This window comes from Bufo bufo, chromosome 3 (assembly GCF_905171765.1).
Source record: "Bufo bufo chromosome 3, aBufBuf1.1, whole genome shotgun sequence".
Taxonomy (NCBI): Eukaryota; Metazoa; Chordata; class Amphibia; order Anura; family Bufonidae; genus Bufo; species Bufo bufo.
In genome coordinates, this window is record NC_053391.1 from 331,097,505 (window position 1) to 331,124,601 (window position 27,097).

The 27,097-nt window shown below is 44.2% G+C and overlaps 1 protein-coding gene across 2 annotated transcripts in view; it reads left to right on the forward strand.

Annotated features, from left to right (window-relative positions):
- OSCP1 (organic solute carrier partner 1) overlaps positions 1–2,724 on the forward strand; it is a 75,825-nt gene extending 73,101 nt beyond the window's left edge. For both annotated transcript variants that reach the window (XM_040424418.1, XM_040424419.1), the window contains one exon: positions 2,158–2,724. In XM_040424418.1, the coding sequence (XP_040280352.1) occupies positions 2,158–2,274 (117 nt within the window). In that variant the 3' untranslated portion in view covers positions 2,275–2,724. The remainder of the gene's footprint in view (positions 1–2,157) is intronic.
- The last annotated feature ends 24,373 nt before the right edge of the window (positions 2,725–27,097 follow it).

Here is a 27,097-nt window from a genome sequence, read left to right on the forward strand (position 1 = left end):
GTGGTGAGAGCAGGACAGGAGCAGGCTGGTGAGAGCAGGAAAGGAGCGGGCGTGGTGAGAGCAGGAGAGGAGGGGGGGGGTGTGTGGTGAGAGCAAGAGAATAGGGGGGGGTGTGGTGAGAGCAGGAGAGAAGGGGGGCGTGGTGAGAGCAGGGCAGGAGCGGGCATGGCTGCCAATAGCAGGAAAATCAGGCAGATCTGCTTAAGGGTCCATTCACACATCTGTGTGTGTTTTGCGGGTCCGCAAAACACTGACACCGGCAATGTGCGTTCCGCATTTTGTGGACCGCACATCGCCGGCACTATAATAGAATATGCCTAATCTTGTCCGCAATTGCGGACAAGAATAGGACATGTTCTATTTTTTTCGGGAACGGAAATACGGACCTGGAAGTGCGGGTCCGCATTTCCGGATCCGGGCAGCACATCATGCGTCCCCATAGAAATGAATGGGTCCGCAATTCTGTTCCGTTCCGCAAAATGCGGAACAGAATTGCGGACGTGTGAATGGACCCTAAGGGTCCATTCACACGTCCGCAAAATGGGTCCGCATCCGTTCCGCAATTTTGCGGAACAGGTGTGGACCTATTAATTTTCATTGGGGCTGGAATGTGCTGTCCGCATGCGCATTTGCGGACCCGCACTTCCGGATCCACACTTCCGTTCCGCAAAAAAATAAAATATGTCCTATTCTTGCCTGCAATTGCGGACAAGAAAAGGCATTTTCTATGAGAGTGTTGGTGATGTGCGGTCCACAAAATGCGGAACGCACATTGCCTGTGTCCATGTTTTGCGGATCCGCAAAACACATACAGACGTGTGAATGGACCCTTAGAAGATATATTAGTAAGTGTAATATCTCCCTACTTTCTTTATAGTTTTAATAAGTGCTAACACCTTTAAGCAATGCATCCAAGAGACATTATTGATCTTCAAGAAATGTTATCACCTAGATTTCAATAATTATTAAAACCAGACTGTGAAACATTCTGTTTTTGAAATCCGTATTTTTTTCTGATGGTAGATTTTTTTATTCTATTTTCTGCACCTCAGTACTGGGGCAGTCCTCTTTCCTGCGCTCCTATTAAAGGGGTATTCCAGGAGTAGAATACAGATGACCAACCAGAAGATGGGTCATCAATATCTCACTTGTGGAAGCTGGACTCCTGGCTCCCCTCCTTATCGGCTGTTTGAAGAGGCTGCTGAGCTCCCACAAGCACTGCGGCTTCCTCACAGCATACCAAGCGGCAGCAGGAGGTCTGAACCAGTGTGCTGGAGAAAGGGGGGACACCCAGCAGCCCCTCCAATCAGCAGTTTCTTGGTATCTCCAGTGCTGGAAGTCAGCATTGGGTCAGAACTACGCAGCTTGTCATTAGCACAATGAACAGAGCTGGTACCCGCATCTTCCATTTAAGTGAAAAGCGCTGTTCTAACCAGCTCCACTTCACAATGGACAAGGCGGTGTAGTTTCGGGACAGACCTCCGATACCAGAGCTATCCAGAAACAGATGATTGGTGGGAGTGCAGATTGTGGACCTCCACCGATCAGACATTGAAGGCCATCCAAGAATACCCTTTTAATGTGTAATTTATATCTTTAAGCTAAAGGCTGCATAAATACCATATTTTTCGCCCTATAAGACGCACCGGCCCATAAGACGCACCTAGGTTTTAGAGGGGGACAGTAAGAAAAAAATATTTTTCATTACACCTCGGGTGAGACCCCCAATGTTAATAAGACCCCAATAAGACCTTAAATCAGACCTCAGCTCAGACCCCAGTGTAAATGACCCCCAATCAGACCTCAGATAAGAGCCCCATGCCTCTCATCAGCCCTTATGCCTCTCTGCCCCCATTATCAGCTATTATGCCTCTCAGCCCCCATTATCAGCCCAGCACGGAGGACCAGGAAGCGGTGAGTACAGAGCCTTCACCGCTTCCTGGTCCTCCGGTACTAATGAAGCATTTCCATAATGGAAACGCTTCATTAGTATTCGCCCCATAAGACGCAGGGGCATTTTTTCCCCACTTTGGGGGGGGGGGGGTGCGTCTTATGGGGCTAAAAATACGGTAGTTATATTTTACGTCATTGATTGGGGCTGTTGTACAACTGTAATGATAACAAAATATTTTTTTTAATTCCTAATTTCTTTTCTAGGACCAAGATAGAAATAAGGAACTTTCTCGAATAATGGGCGAGTTTCAATCTGAAGAGACCCATGTTCAGAGTACCAGCAAGGGGGAGGATCTTCTAGCACTAATGGATGGACTGTGACCGTACAAGAGTTCTTTGTAGTTTAGACATGCACCGCTGAAGGCCGAGATGGCGGCTTCTTGCCATGTTACAGCAGAAACCTTTGCAATTCATGTACTGTATCAAGCAGGGAGCTTCAACAAGTGGCAGATCACTTTTATAGGTCCCGTTTGTAATATTGATGTGTATATATGTATGTCTATGAATATAGTCTATCAGGGTACAAGGTGCTTGTCCTTTACTTCAGCCTTCACAACTTCGAGTCACATGTACAGTAGAAGAAAAGTTCACCTTTTAGTTCTGAGTTCACAGGTATCCAGTATAATAGGAATAAGAAGGAGATAATATGGGATTGAAATTCAACGTAATTGGCATAAAAATTGATAGTTTTCAACCAAAGATAAGATGTGACCAGGATATTTCTTGGGGTCTACTGTGAAGAAACGTGTACATGTAATAAAGAGGTCACTAGTTTTATCTTTTTTTGATGTTCTGCACAGATAGAAATGATATTGTTAACATGGTTGTCCACTTTTCATTAAGCAGGCCCCTCTGGTGACTGGATGAATATTAAGATTGTTCTTGCTGCTTATATCCCTGGGATCAGCTGTTGAAATTGGGGGGTGGTGCTTGTCAAGGGACCATGGAGCATGGAAAGAAATCATGGGAATCATTGGAGGATCCTTTGGAGGATCCTGTGTTGCTCCTTTCTCTGACTAGTAGGAGGTTACTGATTATAGGAATCCCCTGGCTATTACCTCTATAACCCGTAATAAGGGGACCAACCCTAGAAAGTTAGACTGCTTGAATCTGCAGATATATAAATCTTATTGTAATAGAAGCCCATCACTTCTAACTTATATTTTATGAAGTATAATTTATTAATATTAACATAGAAGAACAGCAATGTGGACGATTTGAAGGCTGGGACAGGCACCACGGGATTGTCCTCTGTGGTGATCATAACTGAAGAGGAACCCTTAGCAATGTCATTTGAGTGAATGGCTGTCTCACTTCACTTCACCTACGAATATAATGGAAAATGTGAGGTTAGACATAGAAGCCTGCTTTTAAACAAACAACTCCAGGAGGCACTTGTGAGACTCCCTTCTCTGGATTTTGGCCTTAAGGGAGTTTTATGCTATTATTGGTAATAGCAGAGCGTACAAAAATGTGCAAACCTTAAAGAGGTATTTCCAACTGTTAATGTTCTGGCATATCGCTGCACAACGATCCATATGAGTCTGGCTATTGAGCCCCAAGTCAACCATTTGCCCATTCAAGAGAATGTGAACCACCGCTGCTTATTCTTTCTGAGAATTAATGGGAGTCCCAGAAGTCAGACTGCCATCAGTTTCTATGGTAGGAAAACCTCTTATTCTATTAGGCTGGTTTCAGACCAGCGAATGTCACGCTCAGGACTCGCAGCGCAGCTCCCCTACTGAACTTCCAGCACAGCATAGCATTATATTGATTTATGGTGCTATATAACCCTTACAGTTCTGGAATGTATTGGATAACACTGACATCATTATGTCAGTGTTATCCAGTACATTGCAGACCTCTAAGTCTTACATAGCATCATAAATCAATATAATGCTATGTGACCCCGGCAGTGCTGGGAGTTCAGGACGGGAGCTGCGCTGCGAGTACAATGCGTGACACTTGCTCGTTAGAAAAGGGCCTTAAGGTTGCAAATGCAAATCTCCATGACGCTAGTACTTGCAAACTTGATTCCCGAACTAGAGACCAACTTGTAAGGGGAGCCAAATGTGGCATGTTTCTTTCAGTTTTCTCTTCTGCCTCTTCTAGGGACCAACAGCCTCAATAGCACATCTGTATAATCTATTTCTTGGTGACATTCTTTTTACTTGCATGAAAAAGTTAAATCATATTTTAGCCAACTCCCTTTTGTGGTTACCAGTAGAGGGCATCAGTTTTATATTACAAATGCAGTAGTTTATTTTATTTATTTTTTTACATCACCATATTCTGATCCCCATACCTTTTTTTTTTTTTATAGTTATATCTGCTGAGCCGTTTGGGGGCTAATTTTTTGCGGGACGATCTGTAGTTTTTATTGATACCATTTTGGAGTGTATGACTTTTTGATCACGTTTTATTAGATTTTTTAGGTAAAAGAAGCAATTACGCCATTCGCCGTATTTTAAAAATATTTTTATCTTTTAATAGTATGGGCATTTTCGGACATGGTCATGCCCATAATGTTTTTATATTTTTTTGTTATTTATTTATATTTTTATTCTAAGGAAAGGGGGTGATTTTAAATATTTTTATTTTATTTTTTTAACTTTTTTAAATGTTTTTGGAGCCAGTCTTGGTGGCTATTTTTAAATTCAATATAAGCGCACTGCATACAGCAGCATAAGTAATATCTGAATTGCTGATTTCTTATGTTGGCCTGCCACCTGCTGGCCAACATAAGAACTGCAGCTCTAATACTCTGGGTCTCTTAGAGTGAATTGCCGGCATCCCCATTTGCCACACGGGAATGTTGGTATTAACCCGGAAGCATGCACTTCCTGTTTTTTCACTCTTTAGATGCCATGATCACACTTGATCACGGCATCTAAAGGCTGTAATGACGCGATCAGCATTACTGCCAGTCACGGTCATTAGCCGCGGGCCTCTGCTGTTTGAAACAGCAGAGACCCGCCGACCATGTCGCCTGGTGCTGGCAGCGAAGGGCTAATCAGGGGGTGCTATAATACAGTTCAGCAGCACCAAATGCCATAGTGCACTGCTAAGGGTGACCAACTGTCATATGCAATGGCATCATCACACCAGGAGATAGGGCTTGGCGTAGGGACTCACTAGGTGTGTCCATTTCCCTTCCCCTAGGTTACAGGTCTAATACATTTTCCCTTCCCTTCTGTGTTCAGTGTGGAGTGTATTTACCACACTGCGCCGTGACATTATCAACCGTCACAAACCATAATTTTTTTTTGTCTGTGTCAGTGAGGCTATGGATCCTATTGCTGCACTGGCTGGACAATTGCAAAGTCTGTCTTTGGAGGTAGCTGACCTTCGCACGCAGACCCAGGGATCACAGGCTGCTGGTGTCAGTAGTACTTACCAGGCCTGTCCTGAACCTAAGGTTGCACTTCCAGACAGGTTTTCGGGGTGGGGGGGGGGAGTGACAACTTCATTCAGTTCAGAGAGTCATATAAGTTGTACTTTAAGTTACGCCCGCTCTCATCTGGGAATGAGAGTCAAAGAGCTGGTATTATTATTTTGTTGCTTAAAGGGGACGCTCAGTCTTGGGCTTTTTTTCTGCCGACCGGATCACAGTCCCTCCGGTCGGTAGAGAAATTTTTCAGAGTTCTAGGTCTTATCTACAATGACCTGGATCGGATCTCCCTGGTCGAGACCAGGTTACGTGGTTTACGACAGGGAGAGCGTTATGCGGAGATCTATTACTCTGAATTTAGGAGATGGGCTATGATACAGCTCTCCTTAGTCAATTCTGTCAGGGATTGTCTGAGAGGCTAAAGGACATCTTGGCCTTTCACGAAAATCCTGAGTCACTGGAAGCGGCCCTGTCCCTTGCCATATGTATGTATAGATGCCTGAGAGAGAGATCAAAGGTCCCTCACTCTCAGGACGAACTATTATATAACGTGGCAGCCTCCTCTGACACCTTGGGAGGAGAGACTCCTGAGTTTATGCCTGGTGACGAACCCATGCATCTAGGGGGAGCTACCCCTGGGCCTGCTGGCAAGAGTTCTTGTCATAAGAAGGGAGTATGTTTTTTCTGTGGAAAAAGGGGACATTTTGTTAATGTTTATCCTTACGTTCTGCGTCAAGGTGAAAACAAGAAGAAAATGTTTTCCCATCCCGATTTCTCCTGTCTGCTGAGGTGGCGCTAGAGTCCAAAACTGTGAGAATTGAGGTGTTTATTGACAGTGGGGCAGGGGTTAACCTAGTTTATGGTCAGTTCGTCCATATGCATGGGTTGACAACAAGTGCATTAGAGAAAAATATTTCGGTGTTCGCAATAGACTCCACACCACTCACTCAGAAATGTTTGTCACAGATGGTGCAGGACATCCGTTTAAGAGTGGGTGATTTTCATCAGGAATCCATTTCGTGTTTTGTGCTGGAGGGTCTGCCTGCTCCGTTGGTTCTGGGTTTACCGTGGTTGAACAAACATAATCCTACCATTGACTGGCAAGCAAGACAGATTCTCGATTGGGGTGATTATTGCATGGACATCTCTTTCTGTCTTGACCACTAATGCTGTTCCCTCTTTTATTTCAGATTTTTCTGATGTATTTTCTGAGAGTGGTTGCCAGGGGTTACCCCCACATCGGGAATATGATTGTCCTATCAATCTTATTCCCGGAGCGAAGTGGCCCAAATCTAGGTTATATAACCTCTCTGAACCCAAAAGAGCGGCCATGCCAAGAGTTTGGCTAAGGGACATATTAGACCTTCCAAGTCCTCAGTGGCGGCTGGTTTTTCTTTGTAAAGAAGAAAGACAGAACCCTTAGGCCATGCCTGGACTTCCGTGAGCTCAATCGTATTATGGTCCGTGATCCGTACCCCCTTCCTTTGATTTTTGACTTGTTTAATCAGATTGTTGGTGTTCTCCAAGTTGGACCTTAGGGGGGCATATAATCTGGTCAGGATCAAGGAAGGGGGATGAATGAAAGACAGCGTTTAATACCCCAGAGGGTCATTTTGAGAGTCTGGTCATGCCGTTTGGATTAACTAATGCTCCTGCGGTTTTTCAGCATTTTGTTAATGATCTCTTTCATCATCTGGTGGGGAGGTTTGTTGTGTATCTGGATGACATATTAATTTATTCTCCAGATATGGAGACTCATCAGGATCACGTGAGACAGGTGTTACAGATCCTAAGAGAGAATAAATTGTATGCTAAGATGGAGAAGTGTGTATTTGCAGTTCAGGAAGTGCAATTCCTGGGTTACCTACTCTCATCTTCAGGTTTTCGTATGGATCTTGAGAAGGTCCGTGCTGTGTTGGACTGGGATCGACCCGAAAATCTGAAAGTGCTTATGCGGTTTTGGGATTCCCCAACTTCTATCGTAAATTTATTTTGAACTACTCGACTTTTGTCATTCCTTTGACGGACATGACTAAGAAAGGTTCAGATGTCTCAGTCTGGTCTGATGCAGCATTACAAGCCTTTTCTGCGGTGAAGGAGTGTTTTGCTTCTGCTTCTATACTGGTGCAACCTGATGTGTCACAACCATTCATTGTGGAAGTTGACGCATTCGAGGTGGGGGTAGGAGCAGTTTTGTCGCAGGGTTCTTCACCTAGTAAATGGCGCCCATGTGCTTTCTTCTCTAAGAAACTCTTGGCCACAGAACGGAATTATGACGTGGGTAATAGAGAGTTGCTGGCCATTAATTTGGCTTTTGAGGAATGGCGTCATTGTTTGGAAGGAGCTATTCATCCTATTACTGTGCTCACTGACCACAAAAATCTGGTTTATCTGGAGTCAGCTAAATGACTGAACCCTAGGCAGGCCAGATGGTTGTTGTTTTTCACCAGATTTAATTTTGTCACCTATCGCCCTGGGGTTAAGAACATGAAGGCTAAAGCTTTGTTGCGTAGCTTACCTGGGGGGGAGGGGTGATTCGGAAGATCCTGGTCCGATATTGTCTGAAGGGGTAGTCATATCCACCTTATATCCCGACCTTGAGGCACAGGTGTTGGAGGCCCAGGGAGATGCACCAGATTCTTGTCCTCCGGGGAAGTTGTTTGTTCCTTCTGAATTACGTCAGGGTGTTCGAGGAACATCACTGTACGGTTCTCACAGGACACCCTGGGATCAGATTCACTGTCAATCTCATCTCTCGTAGATTCTGGTGGCCTGGGTTGCGTAAGAGTGTTGAGGACTATGTGTCTGTTTGTAGTACTTGTGCACATGCTAAGGTGACACATACTCTGCCGTCCGGATCTTTACTTCCATTGCCCATCCCGTCCAGACCTTGGACTTATTTGTCCATGGATTTTATCACAGATTTGCCTAATTCTTCAGGAAAAACTTGGTGGTTGTTGATAGCTTTAGTGAGATGGCGCACTTTATAGCATTGCCAGGTCTACCTATTGCTAAAACTCTTGCACAAGTGTTTGTCAATAACATCGTGAAATTACATGGTATTCCTTCTGATGTGGTGTCTGATAGGGGGACTCAGTTTGTTTCCAAATTCTGGAAGGCGTTCTGTACTTGTCTGGGGGTACAACTGTCCTTCTCTTCGGCCTTTCATCCTCAGTCGAACGGACAGACTGAATGCGCTAACCAGAATCTGGAGACGTATTTGAGATGTTTTGTCTTGGAGAACCAGGAGGAGTGGTCTTCATTTTTGTCTTTAGCCGAATTTGCCATAAATAACCATAGACAGGAGTCCACTGATAAGTCGCCGTTTTTTGTGGCATATGGGTTCCACCTGCAATTTGGCACATTTTATGGTACGGAAACTTCTGTTATACCGGAAGAGGAACGATTTTCCTCTTCTTTGTCATCTATTTGGCGGAAGATTCAAAATAATCTAAAAAAAAAATAGGCAATAAGTATAAAAGTATGGCTGACGTATGAATGGTCAGGACCTAAGAGTGGGTGATTCTGTGTGGCTGTCCACAAGAAACATTAAGTTGAAAGTACCCTCTTGGAAGTTGGGTCCAAGGTTTATTGGTCCATACGTAATTATTGCCATTGTTAACCCGGTTCCCTTTCATCTTGAACTCCCTCAGGCTTTGAAGATTCATAATGTGTTTCATAAGTCGTTGTTGAAGAGATATGTCGAACCTGTTGAACCATCCTCCTTGCCTCCCGCACCTGTCATAGTGGACGGTAATCTAGAATTTCAAATAGCCAGGATAGTGGACTCCCGAATTCTCCGTAGATCCCTCTAGTATCTCGTTCACTAGAAGGGTTACGGACCAGAGGAGAGGATGTGGGGTCCAGCGGCCAAAGTTAATGCTAGTCGTCTGGTGAAAGCCTTTCACAGAGCTCACCCGGATAAAGTCGGTCCTGGGTGGCTGGAGGCCACCTGTAGAAGGGGGGCTACTGTCACGGTCTCTCCCGTGACAGGGGTCAGAAGATCGAGGAGACTGGCTGCACATAATTGACAGTCTCTTTGGTTTCACCTTTCTGTGTTGTTGCTGGGGATGACCACACCTCTTGTCTCAGGTGTAGCTTAAGTGGTCATTCCTTCTCCTCTATTTAGTCTTGCCTCACCCATCATGCTATGCGGTTGATAGCTTCTTGTTATGGAAGTCCTGGTTTTAGTTCTCTCTGAGGTTCCTGCTCGTCCGGAGCTCATCTGGGGAGGAATAGGCCATCTGTGTCCTGACACTATCTGCAGGGCCCTGTTAGGGTAAGATTGGGCTTAGGTTCCTGTGTATGAACATTCCTACCATCAAGGTCTGTTCATAGTGATAGCAGTCAGGGCTTGGTGTTGGGACTCACTAGGTGTGACCATTTCCCTTTCCCTAGGTTCCAGGCCTAATACCTTTTCCCTTCCCTGTTCAGTGTGGAGTGTATTTACCACACTGCGCCGTGACAGGTGAGCTCTGCTTAGGGTTGAGCGGTAAACCGGTGTCAGCGATATAGCGCGGTATTAAGAAATAATGATATGGCAATATTGCTGTTTCCTAATAACTGCAGTATTTTGTGACGTCATAGAAGCAGTCACATGTGCACTGACAGCTTCTAAATCTGTGTCCGCTGGCCCCTGCATCCTGCATAACAGTACTCACAACCACATTACTGCCCGCAGTGGCCGCCCCGGCTCCTCCTAGCTCCCCAAATTCATGTCTCCGCCTACAGACATTGGAATTGGATAACAGCAGAGGCGAGAGCACAACAGCCAGGCGGGAAAAGTCTCTCCAACTCCCACACACAGAGTTTGGCCTGCGAGGAGTGAGAGAGACGAGACCTTAAACATAGAATAGAATTCACACCCCCACCCCCAGTATCAGGCTCGACATGGCTCAAATCTGACATCAAGGGATGCTATAGATGTAGTGGGTGTATTGCCTGTCCCTATTTAAAATCCGGTAAAAACTTCAGCAGTGCGGTTACTGGGAAGGAATATCGTATACACCACTTCATCAATTGCAGGACCCGTGGCGTCATTTATCTTCTGTCGTGCGAATGTGGCAGAGGATACGTAAGAAAAAATATCGCGAGCTACGCAGACGTATCGGCGAACATCTTGGCGACATAGCTAAAGCTAAAGACACCCCTGTCGCCAACCATGTTCATAGCCAACACAATGGGAAAGCCCGTATCTCTGTGATGGGTATAGACCGCGTTCTACCCCCCAAACGTGGAGGGGACTAGGACGGCGCAATACTACAGCGAGAATTGCGCTGGATCTATTATCTGAAAACAATGACCCCTCTGGGTCTAAACGAGCAGCTCAATTTTAGCTGTTTCATCTGACTGTCTCATCTTCAGTGTTTCTCTCTTCCCTCAGTGTGCCGGTTATACCTCTCCTGTGGCCGGTGCGTATGTGAACCTGCCTCTAATAGTTTGGTTTATTTATTTCAATAATTTGAATTGTTACCATGGATCCCTTTAACCATGGGTCCCCCTGGCAATTAATTGTACGGTATTTCACTATTGAGTTCAAATTTCTATTGCCTTGTGCACCAAGCCGCCCCCTGCATAATATCATTTTGCTTCCACATCGGCGCCTGGGCGGTGGGCGTGGTTTCCCCGGCCCGGCGCGCCCCGTGACCAGTCCCTGGTCATGTGATCTTAGTCACATGCAGTGCGGTGTCATCCCTTGGCGCCGCGCTCCACGGGCCGCGTCCGGCTGGAACGCACGCTCACTTCCTGCGTTCCACCGGACATGTGACATCCTGTCCAGAGAGTCACGTGTCCGGAAGTAGGAAGTCGCAGGGAGAACCGGCGGTCTCGGAGCACATTTAAAAGATACAGAGTGGTGAGTACACTCTGCTGACAGCCTGCCCTCGGATTGACCATCCTGTGGCTCTATCTACCCACTATAGCTGGCACCCACTGGTGCATCTATAGTATTGATAGAATTTTTGATGCGATCGTGTCTTGTGCAATTTAGCCTGACTGGCTGCACACATTTTTAGACATTTGACCTGCATCATCCCTTCTTTTGTACCATCTTCTCCTTTGCAATGGTCGCACAGGCCCCATCCATAGTCCTGTGACCACCATTGATCTCCCCTGATGATATTCTTTCACGAACTGAAACGTGACACGTAGGGAGCACATTTTTTTAGGGACTACTAGGGAATCTGTCCCCACAGGGCCAGGTATCCGGACGGGGACGCTCCTTGCGGGGCAAGTTCCCCGTATAGATAGGTAGGGCGTACTAGCCCCTGCCCCCTTCTCAGGGTCGTCTAGGGTTTTTTACCCTGTCACCCACTTATGCTGAAGGGGCACATACACCTATCCTCTTCCAGTGTGGCTATCAAGTACTACAGGGCCGTCTCCACCCTCAACCATCGTTGTGAGAAATCCTGGTCTACAATCGGGTGAGAACGTTCCTGTTATTTACTATTACATCTTAGGCCACACTGTGTATATGTACAAGTTATGCCCGCTGGGCTGTCTTTCTGTTTGTTGTAGAGGCTCATCCTCTAGTGTCTATGTATTTTAGATTGTATCATTATTAAATGCTAAGTTTTATCCCTCTGTCCTACGGGATCAGTACATACACATAGAATAGAACCGGCCCAGGTGTCATACATAAAGGTCCTATGTCTGTCTTCTGCGGCCTGGTCCTTCCTTCCTGCAACCTGCAGTCTGCACACGGATCTATAATAGCAGGCATTGGGGGGGAGGGGTTTGAAAACTTGTTCATACAGTATAATGTCTCCTTGTGGCCCCCACACAGTATAATGTCTCCTTGTGGCTGCCCCACACAGTATTAAGTCTCCTTGTGGCTGCCCCACACAGTATTAAGTCTCCTTGTGGCTGCCCCACACAGTATATACTGTGTGGGGCAGCCACAAGGAGACTTTAAAGTCACCTTGTGGCTGCCCCCATACAGTATAACGTCACCTTGTGGCTGCCCCCATACAGTATAACGTCACCTTGTGGCTGCCCCCATACAGTATAACGTCACCTTGTGGCTGCCCCACACAGTATAACGTCACCTTGTGGCTGCCCCACACATTATAACGTCACCTTGTGGCTGCCCCACACAGTATAACGTCACCTTGTGGCTGCCCCACATAGTATAACGTCACCTTGTGGCTGCCCCACACAGTATAACGTCACCTTGTGGCTTCCCCCATACAGTATAAGATCTCCTTGTGGCCCCCATACAGTATAACCTTTCCTTGTGGCTGCCCCTGTCCCCATACAGTATAACGTCTCCCTGTGGCTGCCCCATACAGTATAACATCTCCTTGTGGCTGCCCCCATACAGCATAACATCTCCTTGTGTCTGCCCATACAGCATAACATCTCCTTGTGGCTGCCCCATTCAGTATAATGTCTTTGTGGATGCCCCATACAGTATAACATCTCCTTGTGGCTGCCCCCATACAGCATAACATCTCCTTGTGTCTGCCCATACAGCATAACATCTCCTTGTGGCTGCCCCATTCAGTATAATGTCTTTGTGGATGCCTCATACAGTATAATGTCTCCTTGTGACTGTCCCATACAGTATAACCTCTGCTTGTGGCTGCCCCTGTCCCCATACAGTATAACCTCTCCTTGTGGCTGCCCCATAAAGTATAATGTCTCCTTGTAGATTCCCCCATACAGTATAACGTCACCTTGTGGCAGCCCCCATACAGTATAATGTCTCCTTTTGGCTTCCCCACACAGTATAACGTCTCCTTTTGGCTTCCCCACACAGTATAAAGTCTCCTTATGGCTGCCCCACACAGTATAACGTCTCCTTGTGGCTGCCCCCATACAGTATAATGTCACCTTGTGGCTGCCCCCATACAGTATAATGTCACCTTGTGGCTGCCCCCATACAGTATAATGTCACCTTGTGGCTGCCCCCATACAGTATAATGTCACCTTGTGGCTGCCCCCATACAGTATAACATCTCCTTGTGGCCCCCATACAGTATAACGTCACCTTGTGGCTGCCCCCATACAGTATAACATCTCCTTGTGGCCCCCATACAGTATAACGTCTCCTTGTGGCTGCACCACATAGTATAACCTTTCCTTGTGGCTGCCCCTGTCCCCATACAGTATAACCTCTGCTTGTGGCTGCCCCTGTCCCCATACAGTATAACCTCTCCTTGTGGCTGCCCCATACAGTATAATGTCTCCTTGTAGATTCCCCCATACAGTATAACGTCACCTTGTGGCTGCCCCCATACAGTATAATGTCTCCTTGTGGCTGCCCCATACAGTATAATGTCTCCTTGTGGCTGCCCCACACAGTATAGCATCTCTTTGTGGCTGCCCCATACAGTATAACGTCACCTTGTGGCTGCCCCCCATACAGTATAATGTCTCCTTCTGGCTGCCCCCACACAGTATAATGTCTCCTTGTGTTTTCTTTCTTTTAAACGGGTATTTATCGCGATATATATCGTTATCGCAATAAATTTCTTAATATCGATATTGCCAAACCCTGGCTCTGCTTGATGGTAAAAAGGGGAAGGTGCCAGTTGTTGGTTATTTTTGTCTTTTTTGTGATTGAGTGGTTAAGCTCATTGATTGTGTGTCTCCCCCGAGAGGAAGGACTGTCAAGAGTTGAGTCAGGTTGTGGTCCTCAGGGAGTGTCATGTCTTGTCTGGCTGTTTGTGTACCATGGAAGGTGCCGTGTCTCTGTAGCCAGGTGAATATACCGCTCTGCAGCTGATGGCTAAGGTGTATGGAGGGAAACAACGGGGTCCGGAGCTGCGAGTGGAGTGACGTCATGATATTGGAATGTGTGATAGTGAGTACAATGTCTGCAATACTAACAAAGCAATATGTGTGAGATACCGAGTGTGCATGTATGAAGCACCAGAAAATGTTATTTGTTAATAAGCTCAAAGACTTGTGTGTGTTAATGTATGGGAAATGTTCCGTTATGTTTGCTGCTATGTCTGTTCTATGTTACTTGTTATGTCTGTGTGGACCAGGAATCTGACCTTGTGCCAAGTTTACCATTAGCGAAATCACCTCAACTGATGTGATGAGGGCAATTTAACAGTTAAATTGAGAATGTAAAAAAAAAAAAAAGAAACATCACAGACATATGGAGGTGTGGACTCTGGCTTTAGACCAAAAAGGAGTGAAATTATTACAAAGTTTCTCGCAGGAGTGAACACAGGACATTCGGCCTTGATTTTAGACTATTCTGTTCTGGATATTATGAAAATAATTAAGTATATGAAATTAGGCTGGACAGAAATCTATGATGAACAGACAAATAATTTTTACATGCTGCTGATACTACCCTTTAAGATGGTGCTGAGAGACCCTGCCGCGCTCCTAGCAGCCATCCTAACTGAGATAACTTCTTCACCAGCGGCCATCTTAACTTATCCAATTTCCGGCCTGGCTGACATCTTAACTCCCTGCCCAGCAGCCATCTTAGTTACTGGCATTTTTTCCTGCTATAGCTACAAGCACGAGAAAGCACACAATGATCTAAGTAGCACTACATAGAGTAATGAATTCTGTAAGCGTAGGATATACATATACTTGTAATTAGTTATTAGTGGTAGTATTGTTTAATTAGATGAAATGCCTTAACTTCTATGGTTAAATAATTAGATTGGCACTTACAGATACAAGGGTCACGCAGATGCAACAAAAATTAAAATTTATTATCCTAAAAATCCCTATACATAAATACTACCACAATATGTATTGGTCAATACTCAATAATTAAAAATTAAAAACATTGTACAGACAATAGTCAACCTGGACGATTCTTAGAACAATTTTATAAATCGAATCCAAGGCTCATATACAATGACTTTAGTTAAATCCACACATGTACATCTTGGTTATAACACTGAAGGTTCTTCAAATATTATACTAAATAGATCAGTTGTGCAAACATCACACTTCATACATAGCTGCGTCTCTTTAAAGCAGACAGAAGTAGCTGGATGACTTTTAAAGGGCTACACAATTCTGTTGTGAGAGCTTGATAAAGCAAACGTTCGGTAAGAACTTGATGAATTAGAAGTTCAGTATGCACACTTATTTAAGCGGCCAATGTTAAATGTTCGTAGATATTTATCGATCGAAAATTCGCATGTTGTATTTATGCGAACCTTCTGATCGAGGAAATTCGATATGGACACAATGAAACAACATTCATGAGGTGCTCACGTTTTTTTCGGCCTTAGAATATAAAAATTCGTATGTTGTATTTGTGCGGACTTTCTGATCCGAAAGATTCAATATAGGCACAATGGAACAAAGTTCATGAAGTACTCACGATTTTTTCGGCCTTACGTTTCAATTCGTATATATTCCAAGGCTTCCGAATTACCGCATACTGTTGGCGTGTGTTACATTCATTACCCGAATGTCAGGGGTATGTTATCGCAAGATTACCTCTGTGTCTCACTTCCTGGTTACTTGATGTCTTTAGCGAAGGTTTGCTTGACTTTCATATTAGGTTGATGTTTTCAAAGATGTTCACTGCCGGCAGTATTCTTAAAGTTGTTTATTCTTCAGATGGCACTGGAGACCAATTTATTTGAATGAACCAAACGCGTTTCGGAGTACAATTTTTGGTCTTACTCCTTCCTCAATGGTAATTTTGTGAACCTCCATATGCCTCTTTTATATCCTATAAGCTCCACCCAAACAATTCAAAAATGCACAAAAACTGGGGTGGAATTTTCTTTAAACTTGTTGAACCAATAGTGGTGTCAAATGTCCAAATACAATAAAAATATGATACAATTATATTCCCTATATCATCTCTATCCTCTGACTGGGCGTTTCTACCTATTAATCGACTCCCAAAACAAAAAACGCATGTGCGATTCCCATGCGTTTTTTGTGTGTAGATGCGTTTTTTTTTTGCCCAGTGTTGCAGAACACTTAAGAGAGTCACCCCTATGAAGCATTTATATAATATTTGCCTACTCATAGAAACAGGATTTACAGGTTGATATTTACTTAATCTTAAAAACATGGAAAACTTTCTCCAATGGTGTAACTCGATCTGCATATTCTCATATTAATGGAAAAAAGGGACCTCAAACTCAAACCGGAACTCCAATTGTTTTGTTAAGTTGATATGAGGATGATACAGGGATGGGGCCTCGGAACAAAGGAAGGACCCCGAGGTCGGAAAAACACCTCCGAGTTCCGGAGCCACACCCCATACTTATAAAAATCCAAATACTTCCATATCGGCGTTCAGACCTTGTGGTACTAGTGAATGAAATTCAAAAATATGCCAGGATTCCAGCCTGGACATACACTTGATATGATCCCCACCTCGCCATTGTCTATTAACTTGCTCTGTTGCAGCATATGTCAAAACAGATGGATCTTTATTGTGTACACTTTTGAAGTGATGGGATAAAGTGTGTTTAATGTCCCCCTTTCGTATATTAGCCATATGCTCTGATATACGCTTTTAGTACGTCCCACGTACTGTTTATTGCATGTACAAGTGATGACATAGATCACACTGCTCGAATTGCAAGTAAGAAACTCCTTAATCTGGTGTATATGTCCATTGACACTTGATATCATTTCTGTAGTTTTTTTTGGAAAGGAAGTTATGGAACATGCGTTGCATGCACCACATCTGTAAAATCCTTTCAGGCCTATCCATTTTTGTACAGACATTTGTGGTTGACTTAGTTTTTTAATTGTGGGAGCCACCTGAATCCCTAGATTTGGGGCTTTGGAGAACGTTACACAGGGTTTTAATGGAAATTCCCCTCCTATGATCTTATCCTTCTGCAAATAATGCCAATGCTTGTTGACTATTTTCAAGATATCCTTATGTTGATTATTGAATGGTATTATTAACCTCATTTAATTACTCATTTTCATTTTTTGGCCCTCTTCCTTGTTGCCTTTAAAGAACTTCTCCCTTTTAATTTGTCTAATTTTATCCAATGAGGTATTAACCAAATCTATTGGATATTTTTTCTCTACAAATCTCTGCTTCATCTGTGCTGCTTCCTGTTCGAAGACAGTTTCTACTGTGCAGTTGCGCTTCAGACTCCTAAATTGACCCTCCGGCACATTTAATAACCACCTAGGAAGTTGGCAACTGCTAAATAGAATGAATCCGTTCTTCGAAACTGGTTTAAAATAAGTGCTACAGATTATTTTTCGATCTTTCGGAGTTAACTGTAGATCCAAAAATTCTATAGATGATTCACATATATGGGCAGTGAATTGTAGATTCAAATCATTAACATTGATCATTTCCAGAAATTTACCTAAAGATTGCCTGTCCTTTCTCCATATGAAAATCACATCGTCGATGTAACGGAGCCAGAGCACCAGTCCGCCCCAAGCAGAGGGCCAATATTCTGATGTTCCCAGTATGCCATAAATATATTAGCATAACTTGGGGCGAACCTGGTGCCCATGGCTGTACCCTGGATTTGTAGGTAATATTCAGATTAAAAAAACATATAATTATGATCCAAAATGAAACCCACACTGTCTCCCAAAAAATCAATCTGTCGGCAATCTACTTTCTTCTGACAGCATAAATTTCATAGCTGTTACACCCTGAGTATGATTGATTATAGTGTACAATGACTGTACATCTAAAGTACAGATTGTCCATGTTGGGTCATAGCTCAAACCCTCCAAAATTTCTATTACCTGTGTAGTATCTTTTAAGTAGGATTTCTGTTTCTGAACTGTTGGTTGGAGTAGTTTATCTATGTAACAGGACAGATTAGAAGATAATGACCCAATGCCGGGGACAATTGGGCGACCCGGAGGATCCACCGAGTTTTTGTGCAATGTCTTTTATTGTATCCCCAAATTGCACAAAAACTCGGTGGATCCTCCGGGTCGCCCAATTGTCTCCGGCATTGGGTCATTATCTTCTAATCTGTCCTGTTGCATAGATAAACTACTCCAACCAACAGTTCAGAAACAGAAATCCTACTTAAAAGATACTACACAGGTAATAGAAATTTTGGAGGGTTTGAACTATGACCCAACATGGACAATCTGTACCTTAGATGTACAGTCATTGTACACTATAATCAATCATACTCAGGGTGTAACAGCTATGAAATTTATGCTGTCAGAAGAAAGTAGATTGCCGACAGTGTGGGTTTCATTTTGGATCATAATTATATGTTTTTTTAATCTGAATATTACCTACAAATCCAGGGTACAGCCATGGGCACCAGGTTCGCCCCAAGTTATGCTAATATATTTATGGCATACTGGGAACATCAGAATATTGGCCCTCTGCTTGGGGCGGACCTGGTGCTCTGGCTCCATTACATCGACGATGTGATTTTCATATGGAGAAAGGACAGGCAATCTTTAGGTAAATTTCTGGAAATGATCAATGTTAATGATTTGAATCTACAATTCACTGCCCATATATGTGAATCATCTATAGAATTTTTGGATCTACAGTTAACTCCGAAAGATCGAAAAATAATCTGTAGCACTTATTTTAAACCAGTTTCGAAGAACGGATTCATTCTATTTAGCAGTTGCCACCTTCCTAGGTGGTTATTAAATGTGCCGGAGGGTCAATTTAGGAGACTGAAGCGCAACTGCACAGTAGAAACAGTCTTCGAACAGGAAGCAGCACAGTATAGATTTGGTTAATACCTCATTGGATAAAATTAGACAAATCAAAAGGGAGACGTTCTTTAAAGGCAACAAGGAAGAGGGACAAAAAATAAAAATGAGTAATCAAATGAGGTTAATAATACCATTCAATAATCAACATAAGGATATCTTGAAAATAGTCAACAAGCATTGGCATTATTTGCAGAAGGATAAGATCATAGGAGGGGAAATTCCATTAAAACCCTGTGTAATGTTCTCCAAAGCCCCAAATCTAGGGATTCAGGTGGCGCCCACAATTAAAAAACGAAGTCAACCACAAATGTCTGTACAAAAATGGATAGGCCTGAAAGGATTTTACAGATGTGGTGCATGCAACGCATGTTCCATAACTTCCTTTCCAAAAAAAACTACAGAAATGATATCAAGTGTCAATGGACATATACACCAGATTAAGGAGTTTCTTACTTGCAATTCGAGCAGTGTGATCTATGTCATCACTTGTCCATGCAATAAACAGTACGTGGGATGTACTAAAAGGACTCTGAAAAAGCGTATATCAGAGCATATGGCTAATATACGAAAGGGGGACATTAAACACACTTTATCCCATCACTTCAAAAGTGTACACAATAAAGATCCATCTGTTTTGACATATGCTGCAAAAGAGCAAGTTAATAGACAATGGCTAGGTGGGGATCATATCAAGTGTATGTCCAGGCTGAAATCCCGGCGTACTTTTGAATTTGATTCACTAGTACCGCAAGGTGTGAACGCCGATATGTAAGTATTTGGATTTTTATAAGTATGGGGTGGGGCTCCGGAACTGATGGAGGACCTCGGAGGTGTTTTTCCGACCTCGGGGTCCTTCCTTTGTTCCGAGGCCCCATCCCTGTATCATCTTAACAAAACAATTGGAGTTCCGGTTTGAGTTTGAGGTCCCTTTTTTCCATTAATATGAGAATATGCAGATCGAGTTACACCATTGGAGAAAGTTTTCCATGTTTTTAAGATTAAGTAAATATCAACCTGTAAACCCTGTTTTATTAGTAGACAAATATTATTATAGAAATGCTTCATAGGGGTGACTCTCTTAAGTGTTCTGCAACACTGGGCAAAAAAAACGCATCTACACACAAAAAACGCATGGGAATCGCACATGCGTTTTTTGTTTTGGGAGTCAATTAATAGGTAGAAACGCCCAGTCAGAGGATAGAGATGATATAGGGAATATAATTTTATCATATTTTTATTATTTGGACATTTTACACCACTATTGGTTCAACAAGTTTAAAGAAAATTCCACCCCAGTTTTTGTGCTTTTTTGAATTGTTTGGGTGGAGCTTATAGGATATAAAAGAGGCATATGGAGGTTCACAAAATTACCACTGAGGAAAGAGTAAGACCAAAAATTGTACTCCGAAACGCGTTTGGTTCATTCAAATAAATTGGTCTCCAGAGCCATCTGAAGAATAAACAACTTTAAGAATACTGCCGGCAGTGAACAGCTTTGAAAACATCAACCTGATATGAAAGTCAAGCAAACCTTCACTAAAGACATCAAGTAACCAGGAAGTGAGACACAGAGGTAATCTCGCGATAACATACCCCAGACATTCGGGTAATGAATGTAACACACGCCAACAGTATGCAGTAATTTGGAAGCCTTGGAATATACGAATTGAAACGTAAGGCCGAAAAAATCGTGAGTACTTCATGAACGTTGTTCCATTGTGCCTATATTGAATCTTTCGGATCAGAAAGTCCGCACAAATACAACATACAAATTTTTGCATTGTAAGGCCGAAAAAATCGTGAGCACCTCATGAATGTTGTTTCATTGTGTCCATATCGAATTTCCTCGATCAGAAGGTTCGCATAAATACAACATGCGAATTTTCGATCGATAAATATCTGCGAACATTTAACATTGGCCGCTTAAATAAGTGTGCATACTGAACTTCTAATTCATCAAGTTCTTACCGAACGTTTGCTTTATCAAGCTCTCACAACAGAATTGTGTAGCCCTTTGAAAGTCATCCAGCTACTTCTGTCTGCTCTCACAACAGAATTGTGTAGCCCTTTGAAAGTCATCCAGCTACTTCTGTCACCCCACTAAACAGTTTTATTTTTTTTTGGTTACTTATAATCCCTATACTGCGATTTATGCATAATACATACTGTAATTAATCATTTTGGTTCAGCAGATTCTGTTAAAAACGTACTTTTAAAATATGCAAATTACCTTGCTACCAGCAATTAGGACGGCTACTTGCTGGTAGCAGCCGCATCCTCCTATCCTAAAGACGCCCCCTCCGCATGTTGATTGACAGGGCCAGCGGATGGGATCTTTCTCTGCTGGCCCTGTTTGCATTCAAAATCTGGTGCCTGCGCCGTACCTGTCTTCAGTCGGCGCAGGCGCACTGAGAGGAGGACGCTCGCTCGGCCGCTCCATCCTCAATGCGCCTGCGCCGGGTGTAGATGTGACGTCATCAGCGCATGCGCATTGAGGATGGAGCGGCCGAGCGAGAGTCCGCCTCTCAGTGCGCCTGCGCCGACTGAATACCGTTACGGCGCAGGCGCGAGATCTTAATAGCAAACAGGGCCAGCAGAGAAAAATCCCGTCCGCTGGCCCTGTCAATCAACATGCGGAGGGGGCGTCTTTAGGATAGGAGGATGCGGCTGCTACCAGCAAGTAGCCGCCCTACTTGCTGTTAAGCAAGGTAATTTGCATATTTTAAAAGTACGTTTTTAACAGAATCTGCTGAACCAAAATGATTAATTACAGTATGTATGCATAAATCGCAGTATAGGGATTATAAGTAACCAAAAATAAATAAAACTGTTTAGTGGGGTGACAGAAGCCCTTTAACCACCTCCGGACCGCCTAACGCAGGATTGCGTTCCGGAGGTGGCAGCGCTGCGCAGAGTCACGCATATACGCGTCATCTCGCGAGACGCGAGATTTCGCTCAAAGCCGGCCCGCGCATGCGCATCGCGGGCCGGCAAAATTAAAAGAAGTATTTCGTCACCAGCCTGCCAGCAACGATCATTGGCTGGCAGGCTGGCGATTTTCAAAAAATCCAATCCAAAGTCATATAACAGATCATATTAGTAAATATGATCTGTTATATGGCTTGTCTGCTCCTGTGCTGGTCCTTTTCGTCGGTTGGATCCAGCACAGGAGCAGACTGAACTGTGAGTAGCACCAACACTACACCTTAGCCCCAGATCACCCACCTGCACCCCAATTAACCCTTTGATCACCCCTTTGATCGCCCCTGTCAATCACTAGTGAAAGGAAAAAAAGTGATCAGTGTAAACTGTCACTTTTTTTTTTTCACTGGTATTGGCTGTTAGGTTTTAGGGATAGTTTAGGCCCCTTGGTTAGGTAGTTAGCGTCAGTTAGCGCCCACCCCACCGCACCGCAGTCACTTTTATTCGCTGAATAGCGTATCGCTAATCAGCATTTGTACTTTTATAGTATCTGTAAGTGATCAAAACTGATCACGGTCAGATCTATAATAGTATTAGTGTCACCTTAGCTCGCCCTCCACCCAAAACGCAGTGTTTGCCCGATCAGGCCTGATCGGTCGCCCACACGTGCGTTCACCCACGCCCGCCCCACCGCAGTGACAAAAAATATATATTTTTTAATCACCGCACATTCATTTTACACGCACTGCGGCGATAAAAAATCAGTTTTGATATTTTTTATCAACCGCAGCAGCCTCCGGTACTTCGCTAGCCTCCCCTTTGTAAGACAGGTTTGCTTTTTTTCTTGGGTAGTCTCAGGGAATACCCCTAAATTTAGTAGTCCAAAATGTCAAACAGGGGGTATTCTTCTGAAGAGGCCTACAGGATTCTGACCCAGTCGGATGAGGAGTGGGAACCCTCATCTGACGAATCTAGCGGGTCAGAATATGAACCTGTGGAAAGCAGTGGCTCTCTGACCCAAAGTTCGGACGAGGAGGTGGAGGTCCCTGGCAGCACCAGGCGTACCCGGCCCCATGTCGCTAGACCACAGGTTACGCAGGATCCGCTTCAAGAGCAGCAGAGTGGGGCTGTCGCTGCCGGATCACGTGGTGAGGCATACACCAGCAGCGCAGCCCTTCCTGGACCTAGTACCAGCACTGCCGTACAACATGGTGAAGTAGCGAGCACCAGAAGGGCAGTTGAAGCTGGTACGGTGGCACGTGCAATAGTTACCCCGTCGCAGCCACCGCAAAGACGGTCCCGTAGAGCCCCTAAGGTGCTGGCAAATCCTGATTGGCAGTCACCAACTTCAGCCGCACCAGTAGTTCCCCCTTTCACCGCCCAGTCTGGAGTTCGGGTTGAGACGGCTCAAATCGGTTCGGCCCTGGGATTTTTTGAGCTGTTCTTGACTGCGGAGCTCTTGGACTTAGTCGTGGCAGAGACCAACCAGTATGCCACACAATTTATAACCGCTAACCCGGGAAGCTATTATGCCCAGCCTTTCCGGTGGAAACCAGTCCAAGTTTCCGAACTTAAAATTTTTTTGGGCCTTCTCCTCAACATGGGCCTGACAAAAAAGCATGAATTGCGGTCATATTGGTCAACGCACCCAATTCATCACATGCCCATGTTCTCTGCTGCTATGTCCAGGACACGATTTGAGACCATCCTACGTTTTCTGCATTTTAGCGACAATACCACCTCCCGTCCCAGAGGCCACCCTGCTTTTGACCGGCTCCACAAAATTCGGCCCCTCATAGACCATTTCAACCTGAAATTTGCAGATTTGTATACCCCTGAGCAAAACATCTGCGTAGACGAGTCCCTAATACATTTTACCGGGCGCCTTGGCTTCAAACAATACATCCCAAGCAAGCGTGCCCAGTATGGGGTCAAATTGTATAAGCTCTGTGAAAGGGCCACAGGCTATACCCACAAATTTCGGATCTATGAGGGAAAAGATCAGACCCTGGAGCCGGTCGGTTGCCCTGACTACCTGGGGAGCAGTGGGAAGACAGTCTGGGACTTGGTGTCACCCTTATTCGGCAAGGGGTACCATCTTTATGTGGACAATTTCTACACAAGTGTGGCCCTCTTTAGGCATTTGTTTCTAGAACGGATTTGCGCCTGTGGCACCGCGCAAACTAGTCGCGTGGGCTTCCCCCAACGGCTTGTAACCACCCGTCTTGCAAGGGGGCAGAGGGCTGCCTTGTGTAACGAAGAACTGCTCGCGGTGAAATGGAGAGACAAGCGTGACGTTTACATGCTCTCCTCCATTCACGCAGACACGACAATCCAAATTGAGCGAGCAACCCGTGTCATTGAAAAGCCCCTCTGTGTCCACGACTATAATGCGCTCATGGGAGGGGTGGACTTCAATGACCATATGTTGTCTCCGTATTTAGTTTCCCGCAGAACCAGACGCTGGTATAAGAAGGTGTCTGTATATTTAATTCAATTGGCGCTCTACAATAGTTTTGTTCTCTACAGTAAGGCTGGGAGAACAGGATCCTTCCTCAAATTCCAGGAAGAGATCATCGAGAACCTCCTTTACCCAGGAGGTTCCGTGGCCCCATCCACCAGTGTAGTTAGCCGTCTACACGAGCGACATTTCCCCAGTGTCGTTCCTGGTACCTCAACCCAACCGTCACCCCGAAAAAGATGTCGTGTCTGTAGCAGGAGTGGAATAAGGCGTGACACCCGCTATTTCTGTCCTGACTGTGCTGACCACCCTGCCCTATGCTATGGAGAGTGTTTCCGGAAGTACCACACACAGGTACACCTAGCATAGGGATCACATCTCACCAGGACAGGCACACAGGGCTATTAGGGCCCATTCACTCACAGCTGCTGCAAACCTCTCCTTTCACCTGGGATAAAGTGCATAACGTACTTCGCCACATCTTTGGGCGATTTGCGCTTTGCACATTGTCCCATGGGGAAGGAGAGGTTTGTTCTATAAAAGGTAAAAAAAACTAAACAAAAAAAAAAATACCGGTAAGTAAAAAAGTTAAATGTTCAGTTAAAAAAGTTTAAAAAAAGTTTCTATGTTCTGTTCAACAGTTAATAAAGTTATTGCTTTGCGGCCTGGTTTTTTCTTTTTTGTTTTGTTTTTTTTACCTTTCAGGTGAACCAACCGATCGACTAGCTGCAACACTGATGTGCATTCGGACAGAAGCATTGCGCTGCTGTCAGATTACACGCAAGTCGGTGTATGCGGCGCTGCAAGACGAGATTTCTCCTCTGCAGTAAAAGATACGTTTGCCGAGGCATATGAGCTGAGGAGGTGGCGGTGTTCATATACTTTGGCAAACACTTTGTATATATATATAAAAAAAAATCCCGGCAATGATTTATTCATCCACATCGATTGATGTGAATGGAGAAATCTGGTTTGCCAGGGCATACGAGCTGAAGTGGGTATGGATGTTGGGCGGAGCTCCTATGTCCTGGCAGACGCCTTTCCCCTCCTTTTTCTTTTTTTGGCAGAGATTTTTTCATCCACATTGATCGATGCGAATGAAGAAATCTGTGCCGTTCATTTTTTTCTTTCAGCCCAGAGGCTGAACGGAAAAAAAAAATCTCATTACCCGTATGCTCAATATAAGGAGAATAGCAGAAACTCCTAATGCTGGGCATACATGTAATGATTGCGGAGACCCTCAAATGCCAGGGCAGTACAAACACCCCACAAATAACACCATTTTGGAAAGAAGACACCCCAAGGTATTCGCTGAGGGGCATATTGAGTCCATGAAAGATTGAAATTTTTGTCCCAAGTTAGCGGAAAGGGAGACTTTGTGAGAACAAAATCAAAAAAATCTATTTCCGCTAACTTGTGCCCAAATTTTTTTTTTCAATGAACTCGCCATGCCCCTCATTGAATACCTTGGGGTGTCTTCTTTCCAAAATGGGGTCACATGTGGGGTATTTATACTGCCCTGGCATTTTAGGGGCCCCAAAGCGTGAGAAGAAGTCTGGTATCCAAATGTCTAAAAATGCCCTCCTAAAAGGAATTTGGGCACCTTTGCCCACCTAGGCTGCAAAAAAGTGTCACACATGTGGTATCTCCGTATTCAGCAGAAGTTGGGGAATATGTTTTGGGGTGTCATTTTACATATACCCATGCTGGGTGAGATAAATATCTTGGTCAAATGCCAACTTTGTATAAAAAAAATGGGAAAAGTTGTCTTTTGCCAAGATATTTCTCTCACCCAGCATGGGTATATGTAAAATGACACCCCAAAACACATTCCCCACCTTCTCCTGAGTACGGAGATACCAGATGTGTGACACTTTTTTGCAGCCTAGGTGGGCAAAGGGGCCCACATTCCAAAGAGCACCTTTCGGATTTCACAGGTCATTTACCTACTTACCAGACATTAGGGCCCCTGGAAAATGCCAGGGCAGTATAACTACCCCACAAGTGACCCCATTTTGGAAAGAAGACACCCCAAGGTATTCCGTGAGGGACATGGCAAGTTCCTAGAATTTTTTATTTTTTGTCACAAGTTAGTGGAAAATGATGATTTTTTTTTTTTTTCATACAAAGTCTCATATTCCACTAACTTGTGACAAAAAATAAAAATTTCCATGAACTCACTATGCCCATCAGCGAATACCTTGGGGTCTCTTCTTTCCAAAATGGAGTGACCCCATTTTGGAAAGAAGAGACCCCAAGGTATTCGCTGATGGGCATAGTGAGTTCATGGAAGTTTTTATTTTTTGTCACAAGTTAGTGGAATATGAGACTTTGTATGAAAAAAAAAAAAAAAAAAAAAATCATCATTTTCCACTAACTTGTGACAAAAAATAATAAATTCTAGGAACTTGCCATGCCCCTCACGGAATACCTTGGGGTGTCTTCTTTCCAGAATGGGGTCACTTGTGGGGTAGTTATACTGCCCTGGCATTCTAGGGGCCCAAATGTGTGGTAAGGAGTTTGAAATCAAATTCTGAAAAAAATGACCTGTCAAATCCGAAAGGTGCTCTTTGGAATATGGGCCCCTTTGCCCACCTAGGCTGCAAAAAAGTGTCACACATCTGGTATCTCCGTACTCAGGAGAAGGTGGGGAATGTGTTTTGGGGTGTCATTTTACATATACCCATGCTGGGTGAGAGAAATATCTTGGCAAAAGACAACTTTTCCCATTTTTTTATACA